Source organism: Colias eurytheme, chromosome 11 (assembly GCF_061535395.1).
Source record: "Colias eurytheme isolate Ceu_HAF_F1 chromosome 11, ilColEury1 Martin Lab GWU primary, whole genome shotgun sequence".
NCBI lineage: Eukaryota > Metazoa > Arthropoda > Insecta > Lepidoptera > Pieridae > Colias > Colias eurytheme.
Genome location: NC_142990.1, coordinates 5,382,642 through 5,401,734, shown reverse-complemented (window position 1 = coordinate 5,401,734; position 19,093 = coordinate 5,382,642). Strand labels below are relative to the sequence as shown.

Here is a 19,093-nt window from a genome sequence, read left to right as displayed (position 1 = left end):
CAGCAAAGTCCCTACTCGCTGGACTCGATGCTAAATTATTACTTACACAAGACAAAAACGACTTCTCTGATTCAAACTATTTCAATATTATTGCCATAAACGTTATTTTGCACCTTTATGAGGATTTAATTTTATTTCGATAAATTTTAATTTTAAAAGATCTGACAAAAATTCTTACTTTCATGGATCATCTTGTAACAATCTTACTGAATATAAAAATATTTATTTCGTTGCATTATGAATAGAATGTAGTTATTAATCAAATGACAATAACTAACCGTTCATTGTTGATATAAATTTAATAAAATAAAAAAATACAATGCAGACAAAAATGATGCATCCATGAAAGTAAGAAATTGAATTATAAGCTCACTTGTTCACTACACTACCTGTAGACTAATTATTTAGAGAATATGGAAATTTTAATATTACCTACATATTTTCAGAATATGCTAAATAGCTTATAGATTATTGAAAGAAGATTGAAGTCAGGAAAGACATGAAAACGATGCGTAATGAAGAATTAACGAATTTTAAAGGAATGTTTTATGCCATTTACAATTTTTATTTCGAGCTAGAAGCTACGAATTTGAAATATACCAAGAATATTAAGTTTTACGTTATTTAACATCATCAGGAAATGTTATTTGGAAAATTTATTAAGGAATGCATCAAATGTAAATTCCTACATTTTAAAAATAAAAATTTACAGACATTTTGACAAAAAAAAATTTCAAGTTTGCATAGACAAGAGATAGAAGACAAGTTATAAAAACAAGTATAATCTAACATATACAGTGACACACATCAAACAAAGATATCTCTACAATAATGGAAAACATCAAACAACTTTAAACAACATTGGTCCAGTTACAACAATTTAATGTAACAATGATTTTATCCATCAATGTGTACATAATATTCTTAATTATTATATGTGCCCATGTAACAATAATTCCAACGCAGGTGTCTTGCTTTAAAGGTTAATAAAGGTCTTGATAACACTTAAAATTATAAAAATTGTTTATAAATATATAAATAATTATAAAAATGCACAACAATTCAGGGATATTATTTAAATTATATTTTAGTAATAAGCGTTTGGGTCATGCGAGCATATTTAATAAAACTGGCAACTGCACAATCATATGTTTCTAATTCTTAATTATTCCTCACTATAACCAGCATACACAATAATAATAATCGACTGACTAGATAAATTTGTAACTATGGACAATTCTAATTAGATATGTTAGTGAACGATATTAAATAATGTGCACTAATGACTAGCGATAGCTACGATTAATATATTAAATTTATAAATTTAATTTATAGTCAAAATATTATAGGGAATATGGCGTTTAGTCATTGTGAGATATACTGACTACTTTATGGTGTCGCTATAAGAGTTCTATCTCTGTTGACTGTTGGTATAATCTATCTAAATTTGTCACTCATTTTCTTTAATTATTCAGTCACACGCTTTAGAAACGAATCAGTTATTTTTTTACATTTAGTTATACACTTGGAACTGGCATGTGTACGGAATTGCAAGATGATTTTTACGATGTAAACATTTTAGATATTTGGCACATAATATGTCTCTCACAATGACATAAATCATCTTATAAGCTTTCCTTCCTACGATAGAAGTGGAGTTTACTATTTAAAAGTCACATATGATTTGCTTAAGTTATGACTAATATAATACTAAATTGTATGTAAAGGGTGATTTTTTTTGCTGGTTTCTTTTTGGCAATACTGTTTTTGATAGATCACGCGTGAATCGTGTCTTGTGTCTTTATCAAACTTGTTCAGTTTGGTCTATAATTTAAGCATGAATCGACTTACGAACGAACAACGCTTGCAAATTATTGAATTTTACTATCAAAATGCATGCTCGGTTAAGAGAGTGTGAAGTCGGTTAAGAAGTGCGCGATGCACTTCTTCGATTGGCGATTTTTTTTTTGCCCAAAATGGAAGAATTGGACATGCCTCACATGTGGTTTCAAAAAGACGGTGCCACATGACACACTGCACGCGAAACAATAGCCCAATTGAGAGCCGCCTTCGGCGAACAGTTTATCTCACGTTTTGGGCCCGTCGATTGGCCGCCTAGATCGTGTGATCTAACGCCTTTGGACTATTTCTTATGCCTACAGGGATAAACCAGCAACGATTGACGCACTGGGAGCCAATATTGAAGCATTTATTCGTGATATACTGGCCGATATGTTGTAGAGAGTGTGCCGAAATTGGGCCTTGCGAATGGGCCATCTAAACCGGAGCCGCGGCCAGTATTTGCATGAAATCATCTTCAAACATTAAATTATATTGATCGTTCTATCGATTCCAAGATTACAACAAATTTTTCAAATTTTTTGTGTTTTTTTTTGAAAATCAAATCCTAACCTCTTAAAAAATCACCCGTTATTTTTGTAATCTCACGATGAAAATGCTAAATTATTAAAGCATATTTTATGTTAAAAAACTAAAATGTTATAACGGCACTGAAATAAATACTTATTTAAGAAACATAACCAATAGCAATTGTTGACGGTTGTTATAATATGTATTAATACTTCCAGAAGCATATTTGACGGGCTCCTATCAGTATTCCGATTTTCAGGTACTGAATACTTAACGCAAACATGACATTTAATTAATTATTATTTGTCAGCGTACATATAATTTAATAACAGTAGTCCTAGAGACTTCACTTCGTTGTATTTTCACACTAACGCTCGGAATAACTTCACGACCTTAGCGTCTCAGTCATTATAGGTCTACTAACTTATCCGTGAAGTGGCAATCATATACATATTAAATGTCCCTTCAAGTAACATTTACCATTCTACCGATTATGTTACTAAAGCTGTAATCTTTTCACTGACCTTTTTAGAAACGTGGATCGCTCTTGTATATGTTAGCAATTTGAAAAGTTTGTCATAATATACCATTCATGAAATGCAATCCAGCTTTGGATATTCGTTCTTTATTATTATTGACAGAGAAACTATCTCTCTACTCTTTTGTAAAATTAGTACATTACGAGTTTTTCAAATATGGCAACCCTACCTTAAACGTCGCGCGCAGTTCACAGATAAGTTAGTCTTCCTATACTCATATATAGATAAATATGTAACTAGTGTAAATAAGATAATTTTTAGTTATAGCAAAATATATATTCTACGATGTCAATACATCGCATAAACTAACATTATAATAGGCATGATAATACTTATTTAAATGCTACTTGTCCTGTGCTTAACTAATGAAAATATGGATTTAAATGACTAGAACTGTGACTTAGTTAGCACTAACAGGCAACATTATGATATACAATATATCATTAAAAAAATTAACTTGTTTGTTGTACTCTCTAGCGATTTTTAACTTTTTTATAAAGTAATTCGTTTTTTTTTTATATAATATGTATATATAACATAATGCTGCTGGTTATTTTACAAATAAGGTGGGATATTACATAAGAAGTAAATGTTATCTACATCAATAGGCATTTTTCCCTCCCACTCGCCGATCCCTCACCTCCTTCCTTGACATTTTTTTCTTTTTTCTTTTTTCCTTTACCATCAACTTGGAGAGAGACATTTCTGTTCTTTTCCATATTCAGTAATTCCTTCAAGAAAAGAGAATAAATTGTAACTTCCAAACAAATTAGTTATTTTAGGAACAAACATTCACAAATAATAATATAGGTAAGTACAGAACCTATGCTGAATGCAGAATAGGTACAAAATTGTGCTGGTTTGGTATGAGAATGCATCTATGTTTTTTTATGTTTAACAATATAAAAAACCACATATCACTTGGATTAAAATATTATTAAACAATATTCTAAAGATTCAAGTATTTGATTCCCATAGACTGTTTACAAATGTTGCCAAACGTAAAAAACAATTGTTAAAAAAATTATTACCTGAAATAATTGAGTGACATTGTGATTGGTTTTCGCCGAAGTCTCCATAAAGGACACGCCCCACTCCTGCGCCTGCGCCTGCCCTTCTGCAGCAGAAACCTCTCGAATTTCAGGGCTCTCGTCGCACTTGTTCCCCGCCAACATCACTGGAATGTTTGGAAGATCGGCGCCCTTTATTTCCCTTATCGTTTGCCATATGGGCTTCAGCTCTTCCAGCGATTGCCGACTGCTCACAGAATACACGAGTATGAAGGCGTGACCCTGTAATGTGTTTGGTAAAGTTAGTATTGTGGTCTTTTCGTTCATATTTAAGAGTATTTCCCGTTTGAATGATACCAAGCATACAATGCAGATTCATCGAATGTAGCCTGTAGGTATGTTTCATTGCGATAAAGGGCAATGAAACATACCTACACACCCACACTGCACTGTGGGTGAGTTTTGAGGACGAAAAGGTTGATTTTCAATCACCTGGGTCCTAATCTTAAATATAAAAATGAATCGCAAAATGTGTTGGTAAGCGCATAACTCGAGAACGGATGAACCGATTTCGATAATTCTTTTTTTATTATATTCCTTGAAGTACGAGGATGGTTCTTATGTAGAGAAAACGTAAACATGTACCACGGGCGAAGCCGGGGCGGACCGTTAGTTTTATAAAAAAAGGTGTTCTAATATAACTTTGATCACGGTTCGATCAAATACAATATATTAAAATATTTTCTCAACACCAATAGGCAATAGCTAGCGTGAAACTCACTCTGAGAGTTGATTTTGAACTGCTATGAATGCCCTAACAAACGCCTTTAGGTACAAAAAGCTTTCTCATCTATGAGATTGAAACTTACACAGGTAAAATAACAACAATTCAACATACTTTATTCCACAATATCAAAACCTACTTATTCATTGTACCATGTAAAACTGGGTCAGTTATTTCTTACTAAACAAAAGTTTACTATATTCAAATAATAATAACAAAGGTAACATAGAAAATTTTAGGAATAAAACTTACCTTACTGATTGATAGCCTCTGCATGGCTGGAAATTGATGCGAACCGGTGGTGTCAGTTATTTGTAGAGTGCATATCGTTTTATTGCTGCTTATAACCTGAAAGCAATAAAAAATATTTTCTAAGCAATGGATTTATAAATAACTAGCTTGCCGCCCGCAGTTTTGCCAGCTTTGACCTAATAAATTATATACTAAAAAGTTCCTGTTGAACCTCACTCTATCTATCTATTAGAAAAAACTGCATTAAAATCCATTTCATAGTTTTACAGATTTAAGCATACATAGGGACAGAGAAAGCAATGCTGTTTTATACGTGGTGATAGTGAAATAACGAACTTGTCGCTATTGCTATTTTTGGTGTTCATAAAAACCAAATAAGAGATTGATTAATTTAATCAGTGTTTCACTTAAAAATTATAACTATACCGCCTAGAATCAAGAAATACATAAATGTCTTTAAATCTGGCAAAGACATTTATTTCTTGAAAACGCGCATCAGAGTATTACACAACATATTTAATTTATGTATGGTCAAAGCAAAAACGAAAAGTCAGATGCGTAGGCAGAGTTTATCCTCGGAAAATTTTTGAGTGTGAATCTAAGTGTAGCTTTTTGTTGTACACTTTGATTCTACAAGAAGTTTGTTTTTTTTTAATACTATAACGGATATCAAATCCCGGCTGAATAATCGTAATCACATAGAATATTCATTAATAAAGTTTGTTAAAGAGATGATGTATATTCAGAATCATAATTATGAAAACAAAAGAAATCTCCATTACTATGATTGTAAAACTTGACTGTACATATTATGTGTACCCTCCTATGATATTCTTTGCTTACAACTAAATATTGTCAGAATGCCAAACAACTTTGGCAACACACCATACATTAATTTGTTATGATATTGATTTTTCAATGAACATGATGTGAAAATATTACTTACTATAAATGAAACTCATTTAATCTCAAGATTTAGGACCAGAATAGGGGCAAGGTTTTTATTACTTGCAACTTAGGATGGAATTTTGCCTTAGATATATTATATTGTATTACATAATATGTTATTTTTTCAATTCATGGTTTTAGACAAATTAGTTCTGTTCATATGACATTTTAAATATCCGGCATAAATGCAGTATAATCTTATGTTATTAAAAAAATTACAACCAACTACAACCCTCTTATCACACTTCCATCAAATTTTGGTTAATAAGTTACATAGGTACATCTTTAAGGATAAAATTGACAAGTTTACTTTACGCCAATGAATCGGAAATGGAACATTTTATTTTATCTATTCAATTATTTTTAAATTTATTACATACATAAATCTAGCAGACTCAAATCCTAATTATATAGAAAAACAATAATAAAGTAATACAACAACAAAAATTTAATTATTCGTAAATCATTAAATTAAGTCACATTCAATGAAGTAATAAAAAATAATGATAATTATATTTTATATAAAATCAAAAATTTCAACTGGGCATTTGAAAATATTTTTGGAGCCAAACAGGGAAAAAAAAAATTTCTAGGGCACAATATTAAATTGTTAACTCTCAGTGGATGCATAATATAGTATTCATGTGAAACAAAAGCTTCAATAGCGACTTTCTAGAAGAAATTGCGTATTTTTGGTAATAATTAATAATTGTTATTCAATACCAACAGATTTAATTAATAACTACGATAATAAAAAAAATACCTTAACATACCTGTCTGTAAGTATCTTCGATCGTCGGTATATATGATTCTCTGAATGTACCTTTGACGAAACGTAGCACAAGAGAACTTTTTCCTACGCCACCCGCACCAAAAACTACAACACGGTAATCATTGCTTTGCTCCGGCATTACTAGTTTTAATAAATGAGCCTTTTATGAAAATCAATCATTAAATTCGTTCTGACACAGAGGGAAACTATTTTACAGCATCATAAGTATGTATTTTTAATGCTTATAAAACAAATATACATATATGTTACACATTTGATTAGTAGTTTGGATTAATTACGGAAAAATAAAAACACATTCTTATTTTTAATTCACAACGCCCAATCAAATACCCCAGACAGTACAATACGAATCGTATAACGCCTACGTTGACACTGAATGCTGACAGCTACTCTAAACTCTTTTCTGACAGCTGACAACCCTTGGAGAAGGAATGTCAAACGTTTTTTTTTTTTAATTAACTTGTGTGGCACCGGACTGGCGGACAGACGGCGGTAATTGCACTTAAAAAATCTCAAAATATAAAAAAAAAACTTAAAGTTTATGAACTGATCATAAGTTTTTAAGCTATTTCATAGCTTCTATCGCGGGCCTTGAGCGCGGGGACCGAATCTAGAAATTGCGTATCGAAAAAACCTCACGCTCCCCACTCCGACGGACACGGAGGTGCGGCTTGAAGGCATGCTATGCAATAGCTTTACCGCGGGCCGCGGCAGTTGCCGTATTATTATAGTACTCTTTGGCGGCAGTCCCCGAGTGCCAGTTGCCACACGTCTTTTCATTTATAAATGATATTTTTACAGTTAAAATTATTTAAAATAATTAGCAAATATGCCCACTGTGTTAACTATACCGTTATGACAAGTTTCGATGGGCAATAATATTATTGATTTGCTATTATCTATGGTATTCTTTGTCTATGACAAAAAATTGTTCAAGGCAAGCAGGGAATGGATTAGAAAATTACAAAATTACAAATGGCTTCCGTTTCCAACTTTCGGCTGCCGTACCTAATTATTTGAGGGCATGGTTTTTTGAAATAAGGTTCGTAGTCCTCTGTATAATGATGTTGATGTCTTATCGAATTATTCATATTTAATTAAAAGTGTATTAGCTTATATTTCCAGGTGAATGTCGTAGCTATTAAACGTGCCGGTTATGCATTAATTTTTTCCTGTGTTTTTTAGCGATCATGAGATCCGATTTATATTTATTTAAAGTTTAATTGGAAACATATTACACTCTTATTATTTTAATGAAATAAAATTATTTCAGATCGGTCAATAATTAGTCGAAACGAACGTGCATTCGAACGATTTATAAGGGTACTTTTAGGTGCCGATAACCATGGGTATACAAGATCTACAAACGTTTTTAGAAAACGAAGGAGTAGGAATAGATCTATTTAGAATCGCCAGATCTCATCCTGGCGGATTTAGATTAGTACTTGATGCCGAGGGATGTCTTGACCGTCTTTACGGCGGATATTTTTCTGGTAAGTAGACCGCAAAGCATATTTATATTCGTTGAACGTGATCTATTTATTATTATAAGATGTCAATGTAATTAAACATGATTAAAGAGTTGCAGTTTAACTTGCCCTATAAATATGTATCTAGTAACCTACAATATTTATTTTCTTTATTTTTAGACAAATTTCCCATATATTGATAAAGTATGCTGTCCAATTGAAAATAATTAACAAATTTCAATATATAAATAGGTGGTAACTTAACTGAATTTATGAACTGTGGTCTATAGTCTATACATATACCTAATTGGAATATAATTACATATTCTATGACAAAAAACATGAGTACTATTGTTTCATTAAATTTCAGATTGGGCTTGTGGAGGCCAATGGGCTAGATGTGTTCAGTTCCTAACAACATTAGCGCAGGCGCTCGCTGAACACCAAGTTGCTCTTTGTATTTGTTTCAATGGGGCCCATCCTACACCACCAGCCTTACCTCAGCATTGGATTCAAACCCAGGCTACTTATAGACACAGAGTTAATTCTGTTAGTATTTTTTTCTATGATTTGATGACTATGATATCTGCATATGTTTATTATGGTTTTTTTGAAGTGAAAACTTCTTTAGCGGCGTTGGATATAAAATCTTAAACTCGGGTCAGGACTCGTGGCCTGATCGATAAAGCGTAAGACGGCCTTTTTTTTTTAGCCCTTATATTCCATGCGTAAGACGGATACCATTCCAAAAAATCAAACATGCTGAACGTTAATAATCAAGTTTTCACTTCTGCCGACACTCCTGGAGTGCAACCTGTCTTTTTTTATCTTGTTACATGGAAAGCTTGAATAAAATCATACATTATCTTTAAAGGTATTGCGTCACATTGTCACAAAGGGAACACCACCACCCAAAGTATGGTGGGTGCCACCTACAGGACTGCACTCATGCCTCAGAACTGCATTGAGATATCTGAATATTCCAATTGTATGTATTTTGTATACTGTATAAATTTTTTAAGTCATCTTTATTTGTGTAGTTAGAAATTGGGTCTTATTTAATTTCTGCTTTCTTTCTTTTTTGCGTTGGTTTTAATTTAATTTTTTTATACACAGATGGTATCTTCTGATGATCATTGTCAAGAAGTTGTGGGTCTATGTAGAGAGAAGGCATATGCTGGGTTAGTTGGGTGTTCAGGAGAGTATTTAGTATTCCAGCCACCAAGGTATTTTAGTTCATCGCAATTAAAACTTACATACAGAGTGAGTATAATTTTAACATAAATATATCACTACAAATAACTCTTAAAAGTTCAATTTAAATATTAATTTCTCATAATTTCTCATTTTAGTCATCGTTGGAAACAAAGGAGTATATGGTTCATGAACTGCCTAAAGTATTAGATGTGCCTCAAGATCGTTTGTGCCTTTTTGCTGCACTTCTTGGTGGAGTGATATTGTCTGAACAAAGTCTGACTGACTTCTATAAACGTCTTGGAATTAATCAGAAGAAGGTTGGCTGAATTTTCTTACACATTAAATTTGACCTTATGAAATGTAGTATTATATTCATTTTGCAACTTTTTTTAGCAACAAGTTCCTCCAGAGACGTTAATTAAAACAATTGGCCAGTTTGTCCATGACTTACCTTCGTCAGATATTGATGCTGCTTGCATTGAAATCTTTGGTGATCTGAATGATCTCCGTGCTGCTAAACTTAAACAAGCCGTACAGTATTATTTTAATGGAACCAAAGATGGCTTCCTCAAGTATAGAACCGCTTCTGGTAAGATATACACTTTGTTTTATACTGTGTTAATACACTATGTAAGAACATAACATTATTAGTCCAATGAAATGTTAGTTTACTTTTAATAGTTTTGATGTCTATAAATAGATGTAAAGGAGAGAAATCACAATTTTGAACTACATCTTTATTTATCACTGCCACTGTGACAGAAAATATTAATTTTCAATTTACAGGTCGTCGCCCAAAGAGTAACAAAAAGAACCAAAAACCTGAGATTAGTCCTCAGTCAACTTCAACAGATCTGGATACTTCCAAACTAGCAGCAGAGTCGTCAGAGCATGAGGTTAATTTTTTTATATAGCGGTGGTTTTGCTGTGGTCATCCACGCCTTTTACATGTCCATTTATATTGGCATCATATTGATTGGCAAAATAATTTAACACTAGAGTTTCACTAGAAATCATTTTAAACTACCATGTGCTGGGTGCTTGTATGTTCTTTTTTTCTACTTATGTTTTCTATCATGTACATATTTAATTTTTTGTATCTATTATTTTTGTGTGAGTTTTAATCATTTACACCTTTGTTTTGTTACTAATCCGTCTTATTTGTTATGTATGTTATTTGAGCACTTGGATAGTTGTCAAAATTGTATCTCGGTAAATTGCAGCAAAAAGGCTTGGAAGATTACAAATTGGCCACAGCAAACGCGTCGATGAACGCAGACTATAGCTTAGAAGAACATTGTCATGAGTTGAGTCATGGAGTGGCTGCTATGACCCTTGAAGCAGATGGAGAACCAACCAAACCACAGCCAGTTGAGAAAACACACGATAAAATCGAGAAATCAGCATCCAAGGAGGTGTGATAATAAATTCATACTTTTTAGTCTAGAAAGAGACATTTCAGGCTCATTAGGCTATACTGATATAATTTGTTGTATTATATCATTATGTAACGAAATTTGTGTTCCACGCTACTAATAAACAGATATTGTAATTGAAAACTGAATTAATTTTTTTAGGGAATTCAAACTGTTAGCGCTAATTTGCAAAGTGAAGATAATTGTCCCAGTGCCCCAGCTGAGGTACTCCGTACTTGTGCGGAGCGCCACACGCGCGGTTTGATGCATCCACAGATGCTTTCCATACTAACTCATAGGCAAATTACTCTGCCCGTATTAATGGAGGACGACAACCACAGAGAAATACCCTCCATACACCATTTCTACAGACCAATACGCCAAAACGTGTATGCTATATTGTATAATATGCATCATCACCGGTTTATGGCTCAAAAAGCTAAAGGTATGTGTGCATTAAATTTTTACTGCATATTGATTTTTGCACTATCTATTGTATATTTTTCATAAACTGTAATTAACTTCATATTGGTGACAAGTTTTTTTGAAGTGAAACTTCTTTATCGGGGTTGGACAAAAATTTTTGCGTTACGCCGTACGCGTGACATTTTTGCGTTACGCCGTACGCGTGACATTTTTGCGTTACGCCATACTCGTGACATTTTTAAGGTCATAAAGAAGTTTCACTTCTTGCGTGTGTACACTAGTACACGCACACATTTTTTTATATTCCTTCATATTGTATTGAAATTCCAGAGGAAGGTACAGCATCTGCTAGCAGTGAACGCCCATGCACAGTACAAGTAGCTGAATGGATTTACTCAAAAGTAAATCCAGGTAAAAGTCCAGAAATTGTACCAGGCATTGTGCTTGATTGGCCTGTGCCCACAGTACAAAGACTTTGGTTCGGGTAAGCCTGAAGCTATACTTTAATATTCATAATAGGGTCATAATAGTAAAAATCTATAATTTTTGTCTTTTTTTTTACAGAACTGCGCAAGATGACAAATGTCGCCGTATGAGAGCTTTCCTCTCTTGCATGAAATCAGATACACCACTAATGCTAAATACCTCTTATGTTCCACAACATTTGCTCATTTTAGCAACTGTGCTAAGGTAATTTTTAAATTAAAGGTTACAATTTTATTGGTTGTTTCTGTATTTCCATTCACAGTAAACTAACTCATATTTTTATATCTTTACAGATTTATCATGACATCTCAGATCCAAATATTAAGACGACAGGAGTTAGATGCATTTTTAGCTACAGCTTTCTCTAGTGATCTCATGAATGCTCTCCATTTGCAGGAGATGACAGTGAGTAGTGTAAAGATTTATTTTGAATTCATGCACATTATAATATATTTGTTGTTTGTACCTTTTTATATATTCCAACTACTTGATTTTAATTAATTTCTCTATATTTTTTTTATGAAATTATTAATGTCATGAAATAAATAAGTCTTCGAGGTTTTCCTCTTTAACTTATTCTTCTACTTCCATAAATTATTAATCTTTGTAATGTATGTAGGCATCACTGAAATTTACTTTTCTATTGATGACCATGTAAACTAAAATATGCATTTCTCAACATAATACCACACCCATACAAAGTTATCGTTTTGACAGTCACACTGTAGAGACTGCAAATGTGTGTGTTAATGCTTTATGGTTGGCACATTTGTGACTAGTGTAAAAAAAAATTCGCGTTTTTCTGATGAAATACATCCGTAAACAGCACAATATCTAACCATTTTCTACGAAAAACGATAATCACAAATCCAAAATAATAAAATTACTTTAAGTCAATTTGATTAATGTTGTCAATCTTCGTTGCGTATCGTCCCTGTAGAAAAATGTGGACCATTTTTAGACTGATCGTGCGGGGGGAGGTAAGTGTTTAATTTTGGCGGGAGGCGGAGAGTGTCCGTTCTGTAGCGTTTAGCTACTATTATGTATTCTGTGATAATACCAAGTTTTCAACTATAGTATGAAATATGAAACATAACCAGGTGAACGGCATAAGCTCCCGCGGCGTGCAACTCGGCGCGCTAGTGATGGCGGGCGCGGAGGCGGCGCTGCTCGCTAACGACGCGTGCGGCGCGCCCGTGCCGTGGCTCGTGGCGGCGCCGTGGCTGTACTTCGACGGCAAGCTGCTGCAGCGCAACCTGCACCGCGCCAACCATTGCAAGCATCTCGCGCAGCTCTGTGACAACCACCTGGATACTGTTGTTAAGGTTGGTACTACATATAAAATAAATATTTATTTCACCTTTGTTCTACAGATTGAGGGTCTGGCTCTCTTGAGAGAAAACAAAAATTAACTTGAAATCCTCCCATACATTTAGTATGAGATACGAATATTCCATGTACATTTTAATATGAAAGATTTTAGCTTTTTCTTTCTTTTTTTGGTTTTCTGCTTTAATTACTTCGCAAATTTGAAGGGAAGTTCATTTAGAAACTTTAAATAGAGCTCCTCATTATATTGCACATAATGAGGACATCACTTCGAAAATCTGCTATGAATACAAAATGTATGGGAAATAAAATGTATGGGAGCGTTTAATGTAACATTTTTGGATATTTCTCGTTTTATTTTTAAAAATTTATTATGGCCATTTTACTCATTAGGTTAAGTACTTTCGATATCAGTTTAAAGTTTTTGATACCTGCAATAGTTACGGAATAATCGCTTGTGCACACTTAACGATTACACCCTGTATATTTTATTGTCAATCTTAGGTGGAGCGTATGCGAAAAGCTATACTGGAGGGACTTGAAGTGGAGTTCGCTATGCCCCCACTCCCACTTGTGGGCGTGGTCGGCGAGCCGCTCGGCTGGCGTGGGCGTGGGCGTGGGGCGAGGCTGGAGATCGCCGGCGTGGTTGTGGGACAGTGGGGTGGGGGCAGCTATCCACCGCGCGCTACACGATACCCACAGGTGATTTGAATTGCTAATATTGACTGATTTTTGAAGTGAAACTTCTTTATCGGGGTTGGGAAAAAATTTAGTGTAACATTTTTTCGTTACGCGCCATCTTGTTTTTATCCCTTACACGCGTGATTGACGTATTTCTGTAAAGTTGCATATAGTAAATTATTTTTTGAAAAATAAGGTCATAAAGAAGTTCCACTTCTTACGTGTGCACACTAGTACACGCACACATTTTTTTAAATGACGTAACTTTGTTGTCTTTCTTAACTTTGTTGGAAGCAATTTAATAAATTTTCAAAAATGTATGAATGCCACCAACATAACAAACAACCATAATGTTCATATCTGTGTTTCATTCCTCGTTGCTAATGTCCCTGTTTGCCTGGTGTTACACTTTAGAGTTTAGACGTAAAATTAATATTTAGTTTTTTATAGCATTCAATTCAATTCAATCTGTGTATCAGCAAGGTGTTCTATTCTTTAAAAAATTATATTTATGTATTCTGTAGTTTTACGGAAGATATGCAAAAAAAAGTTGTAATAATTTATCGATTACAGTAGAATCCTTTTATTATGACTCCGGTTATATTGACCAACCTCTTATTATGACGTATTACACAGCAAAGTTTGGTTTTCATATAAAATTCTTCATAAAAGTCGGATAAAATGACTTCGTTTATAGTGACATGTCGTTTATTGTGACCAATTTTTAATGAATTGTCCGTTTATACTGACCGAAATGAATTCTAACACTTTCAACACTTGTCTGTTTGGGAAATTATTCGATATCCGACAACACTTTTTTTTGTTCGTTATGAGTCTCAATGTGTAGGGATTTCTATTTTGTTTCTCTGTACTAAATATGTACTAACAAAAACAGGAGATGTCATTATAAAAGGATTCCAATGTAATTATTATGAATACTATCGTGTCAGGTGAGCTACGTGGGCTACACGCCGCCGCCGCGCAACGCGTACAGCGGGCGCGGGTGGCGCGGCGCGCGGGGCCGCGGGCGCGGGCGCGGCGCGGGGCACGCGGCGCGCGGGGGGCGGGGGCGGAGAGCCAGGCGGGATGCAGACGAGCCGGCGCGACCGGCCACGCTCACGGTCAACGGGTGAGTCTATACGGCATTTTATTACACTTCTCTGCGAATTGAGCCCTAACTCAGTTTATATGCGAATGTCTAGAGAGATAAACGTATTGTTGCATTTTACATTATGCCGTCGTCAGTACCGAAACTCGGGACACTAACTCCCTAAGTCTTATTACACCACTCTTAGTTAGGGTTAGGGTCCCTAAAAATTGGGTGGTCTAATAAGCCTTAATACCACAAAGCCGCCTCCTTGGTACAGTGGTTGACGCGTGAGCACCGAGGGGTCCTGGGTTCGATTCCCGAAAAAAAAATGTCTCGGTCTGGTAGGAAGCAGAAGGTTGACCGGACGTTACGCAATGCCCCGTAATTACCGCCACCTAGAATCACTTGAATAGCTTGAACTTGAATGTCAGGACAACACTGATGGCATCAAGGCAACATTGCCTACAGCATCTCTTTGTATCTGCTTTGTGGTCTATACTGATTACTGGTTTACATAGACTTCAAAAGAACTTTGGACTGGGTGAACTGTTTTGATACCGATTAGATTTTCAACTGTTTATAGTTTATTTTTTATTATACATACCTTAAGGATGAATGCATAAAATGATGGGTATTCAATTTTATTATTAACTAGCTGTTTATTAATAACTAGCGCCCCGGCTTCGCCCGTGGTACATATTTATGTTTTCTCTACATAAGAACCATGATCCTGGTACTTCAAGGAATATAATAAAAAAAGAATTATCGAAATCGGTCCACCCGTTCTCGAGTTATGCGCTTACCAACACATTTTGCGATTCATTTTTATATTATAGAAGATACAGATGCAATATAAATCTAATCATGAACACAAATTATTGTATATATATGTTCTATATTTAAACATTCAATATTTTCTTTCCAGGAGAACAGTGAGATCTGACGAGATGAGTCCTCCAGCGGACGATGGAAGCCCGCACGAAGACAACAATGTTTTAGACAATGACGCCGAAGGTACCATGCACTTTGAAGAATAATCTCATGTGAATTAAGCGAGCAAACCAAGTCATACACAATATACCTATTAACAATTATATATTCTACAGGAGCACAGCAACAAAAAACAAAGACTGGAAAAAATGCCAAGAAAACCATGGGGAAGGGTAAAAAGAAGAGCGCTGGGAAGAATGATGTGGCTCAATCCTTGGAAGCCAATGGGCCGCTTGATAAGAACAAGGTGACATCAGAATGAATATCAAATTTCACCATACATAATATAAAACCTACAAGACCATTCAGATTTATCCTCAAGTATCTATTGATGACCTATTCCAATTTATTTTAGGTGGCGGAGCAAACTAATATCTCTGATAAGGAACATATCGGTCAGGGTGACGCGCCTGTTTCTAATTAAATTGTTTTTATTTAAACGAGGTAATTATTGTTATGTATTTATTTACAGTCTTTTTATATCGTACTATATTTATTTCATCTTTTTCTGTAGTTCTGTAGATTTTGTAATGAAAGCCAATCATTACAATTGACTTGTTTCATCTCGAGTTGTAAAAACAATACCTGGCCTCAGCCAGAACAATATACTAAGACACCGGTTTTGGGCAACACTATTGCAGTAAGATAGCACGTATCTCGTAATTTAGCAATGTAACATTACAATGGTATAAGAGTTAATATTGTTGCCGATAAGTTGACACTAATGTATACGTGCCTAAACATCTAAAAGACTTCCCGATGTTGAGACTGATTTTATATTAATTCGACACATTTAGTGTTAAATTAATCGTAATTTCGAAGAGAATATGACAAAAGAGCGAATTTTAACGCTTTTATCCGAACACGACTTTACGCTCAGGGTGTTTTGTCTAATATTGTGACGAGAGCTATACAATAAAAAATATCTGTTTCAAAAGTGACAAAATAACGAGTCATTAGCTTTTTGAGGCGTAAAGAGTCTTTAAAAAAGATAAACGCCTGGACATCCATTACGTGACAAGTGATATTTAGTGAATATATATTTAAATTATCAAGTTGATTCAGTCATGTTTTATTAAAAGTGATATGACTTAGTAGGTAATGTGTTTATTTTAGCATATGAATAACTGAGTCGGCATTATTTATTTACACATAGTATATTTACAATTTACCAAAATGTCTTATTTTTAAGCTCGGTTTGGTCTATGAAACCCATTATAAATGCCCTAAAAAGTGTTAGGTATATTTTTTCTTAACATTAAATAAAATATTATTTGTAACATATAATGTTATCGGTTGATTCACTTTTACACCTACAAATTGTATGATTGTTATTTATATACCTACTCTATAATCTATGTGCATTGTATAAGCCTTGATTCCATTTTACAAATATTGTTTAACGATTAAAATATTCTCCTTTTTTATATATATATCGATGATAAAAAATCTGTTTCTTTTTATTTACGCTTTGCAAATCGATTTCATAGATTAAACCTAATGTATTCAGACTTGTTTTTAGGAAATCTTGGTGTATATTTAGGCGTTATTGAATGAATGTGGGATTGTTCTGTAAATGTATCGTTGTAACATACTCCTGCGAATTAGGATCAATAAACTATTATTTGTTAAAATGCGTGCCTTTAATGCACGGATAAGAAATTGCATAATATATGGATCTTTTATGCATAAGCATGTTACAACGATATTGCGTATATTGTTACAATTGTTGAAAATTTTGTCCTCCTAATATCTTTTGATATACTATTTTCGTATGCACTTGTTTGTCGGACATTTGATAACATAGTGGTAGGAGGATGATGAAATTAGGATTAAAAATCGCATTTATTGATTGATGGTTGGTGCTTTGAAAATTAGTCTGTGGGACTGCCTGAAACGAGTCTGAAACTTATAGATATAAGTCTAACGCTAGACCTTTAATGGAACTGAAAGAACATTCGCGTGTTGAGTTTTCCACATCCTATAGGGTATTATTTCGATAGAATATCGTAGAGTTGTTAGTGATATATTTATATGCATTTTAGGAATCTCAAAACTGCGAATGTTCTTCAATTTATATGTATTTTTGTAAATTTGTTATATTGTTATACTTAAATTTAGCTGGAATGACTTACAAGAAACACATAAGACAAAGTCTTATCGTTTACTCGATTGGTGAATAAAACTGTTAACATCTCAAAGCAACATTCCATATTATCCAATGAAAACGTTCGTAATACCTGTAAAGTACTAAACAGTTGACACCAATAGAGAATGGAACTAATGAAGACTTTACAATTTGGAACGCTTTATTCCCTGGCCGGAACGGAGACAAATATGTTGCCAGAATAACATATTGATTTTAACAAAGGACACATGATCAGAACGAGTCGAAAATATACATTGCGACGATACGGTCGTTATAAGTGATCGCCAAACAAAGTATAATGTAATTACGCAACAGACTTTATGTCCGTCGCAGAAGCGATCGGAGCAGCTCGTACGGCGAGCGGCCGGCGGGCGGCGAGTAGCTAGCAGTCGTTACGCACGACGCAAACTTATATAAACATTTTTATATTATTGCTTGCTTATTCATAAACACAATATTGTAGAGTTAGAATTTTAACTTCAATGTAATTTCATTTTATTAAGAGAATTGTGTAACGTCAAAAGCATGTTTAGTGGGGACGGTTATATTTCATGGGATGCATGTATAAGATTAGACGGTTTATAACTAATGGGCACTATTTACAACAAACTTTTAATCTTATGGAAATTGTATAATAAAATTTCCTTTTATGTTAATGTACCGTATGTGTGCTGCTTAAATGTCACATATAATATTTCAAAATGTTATAATATTAGCGCTGATTCCGAGAAGGAAGTAGTTTTTATTTTTATCTTAAAACCAATATTCCGTATAGTTTTAGAATATTCAACAGTATAATACCTTTAATCCATCTTATAAACTTATTTGCTGACAACGGTCACTTAATATTTGTCAACGTATAAAATATATTAGAAGTATTCGTCATATTCATACCTTTTTCGTAATTGAGTAGCAACATGGAACTGTGGCTTTTTGAAAACACTTATAACTTAAAACATAAACTTGCTGTTAGAAAGATATTAAAACAAAGTTCATTACTGTTTTACTTTATGAACATTAAACTATTGGACGTAATTAAATTGTAAAGAGTTGTATTTGTCTTCAAATAAAAGGTTCCATTTTTACGTGTTGTTTTATTTATTCATTCAAATTTAATCTTTTATGAATATCGGTAATTGTTGTTTCCTCCAGATTTGCCAAGTGA

General features: G+C 33.8%; 2 protein-coding genes across 3 annotated transcripts; one reads left to right on the top strand and one right to left on the bottom strand.

The window, feature by feature from the left end:
• Positions 1 to 3,431: 3,431 nt before the first annotated feature.
• LOC149904566 (GTP-binding protein Di-Ras2) lies at positions 3,432 to 7,052 on the bottom strand. Its single transcript, XM_090107203.1, has 4 exons — positions 6,677 to 7,052; positions 4,956 to 5,051; positions 3,941 to 4,201; positions 3,432 to 3,640 (listed from the first exon to the last, which is right to left on the bottom strand). Exons 1-4 carry the CDS (start codon positions 6,812 to 6,814, stop codon positions 3,506 to 3,508), a joined length of 630 nt encoding a protein of 209 aa, XP_089963329.1. The 5' UTR covers positions 6,815 to 7,052; the 3' UTR covers positions 3,432 to 3,505.
• An 803-nt stretch (positions 7,053 to 7,855) lies between these two features.
• LOC149904565 (constitutive coactivator of PPAR-gamma-like protein 1 homolog) lies at positions 7,856 to 18,606 on the top strand. 2 transcript variants are annotated; one of them, XM_090107574.1, is made up of 18 exons: positions 7,857 to 8,189; positions 8,536 to 8,714; positions 9,040 to 9,153; positions 9,282 to 9,428; positions 9,518 to 9,679; positions 9,756 to 9,951; positions 10,149 to 10,258; positions 10,586 to 10,777; positions 10,940 to 11,222; positions 11,534 to 11,687; positions 11,768 to 11,893; positions 11,983 to 12,094; positions 12,790 to 13,014; positions 13,523 to 13,720; positions 14,650 to 14,828; positions 15,715 to 15,803; positions 15,896 to 16,026; positions 16,135 to 18,606. In XM_090107574.1, exons 1-18 carry the CDS (start codon positions 8,042 to 8,044, stop codon positions 16,201 to 16,203), a joined length of 2,814 nt encoding a protein of 937 aa, XP_089963700.1. In that variant the 5' UTR covers positions 7,857 to 8,041; the 3' UTR covers positions 16,204 to 18,606. The 2 variants fall into 2 exon arrangements, with proteins under 2 accessions (XP_089963702.1, XP_089963700.1); XM_090107576.1 differs by lacking the exon at positions 10,586 to 10,777 and having other exon boundaries at positions 7,856 to 8,189.
• The last annotated feature ends 487 nt before the right edge of the window (positions 18,607 to 19,093 follow it).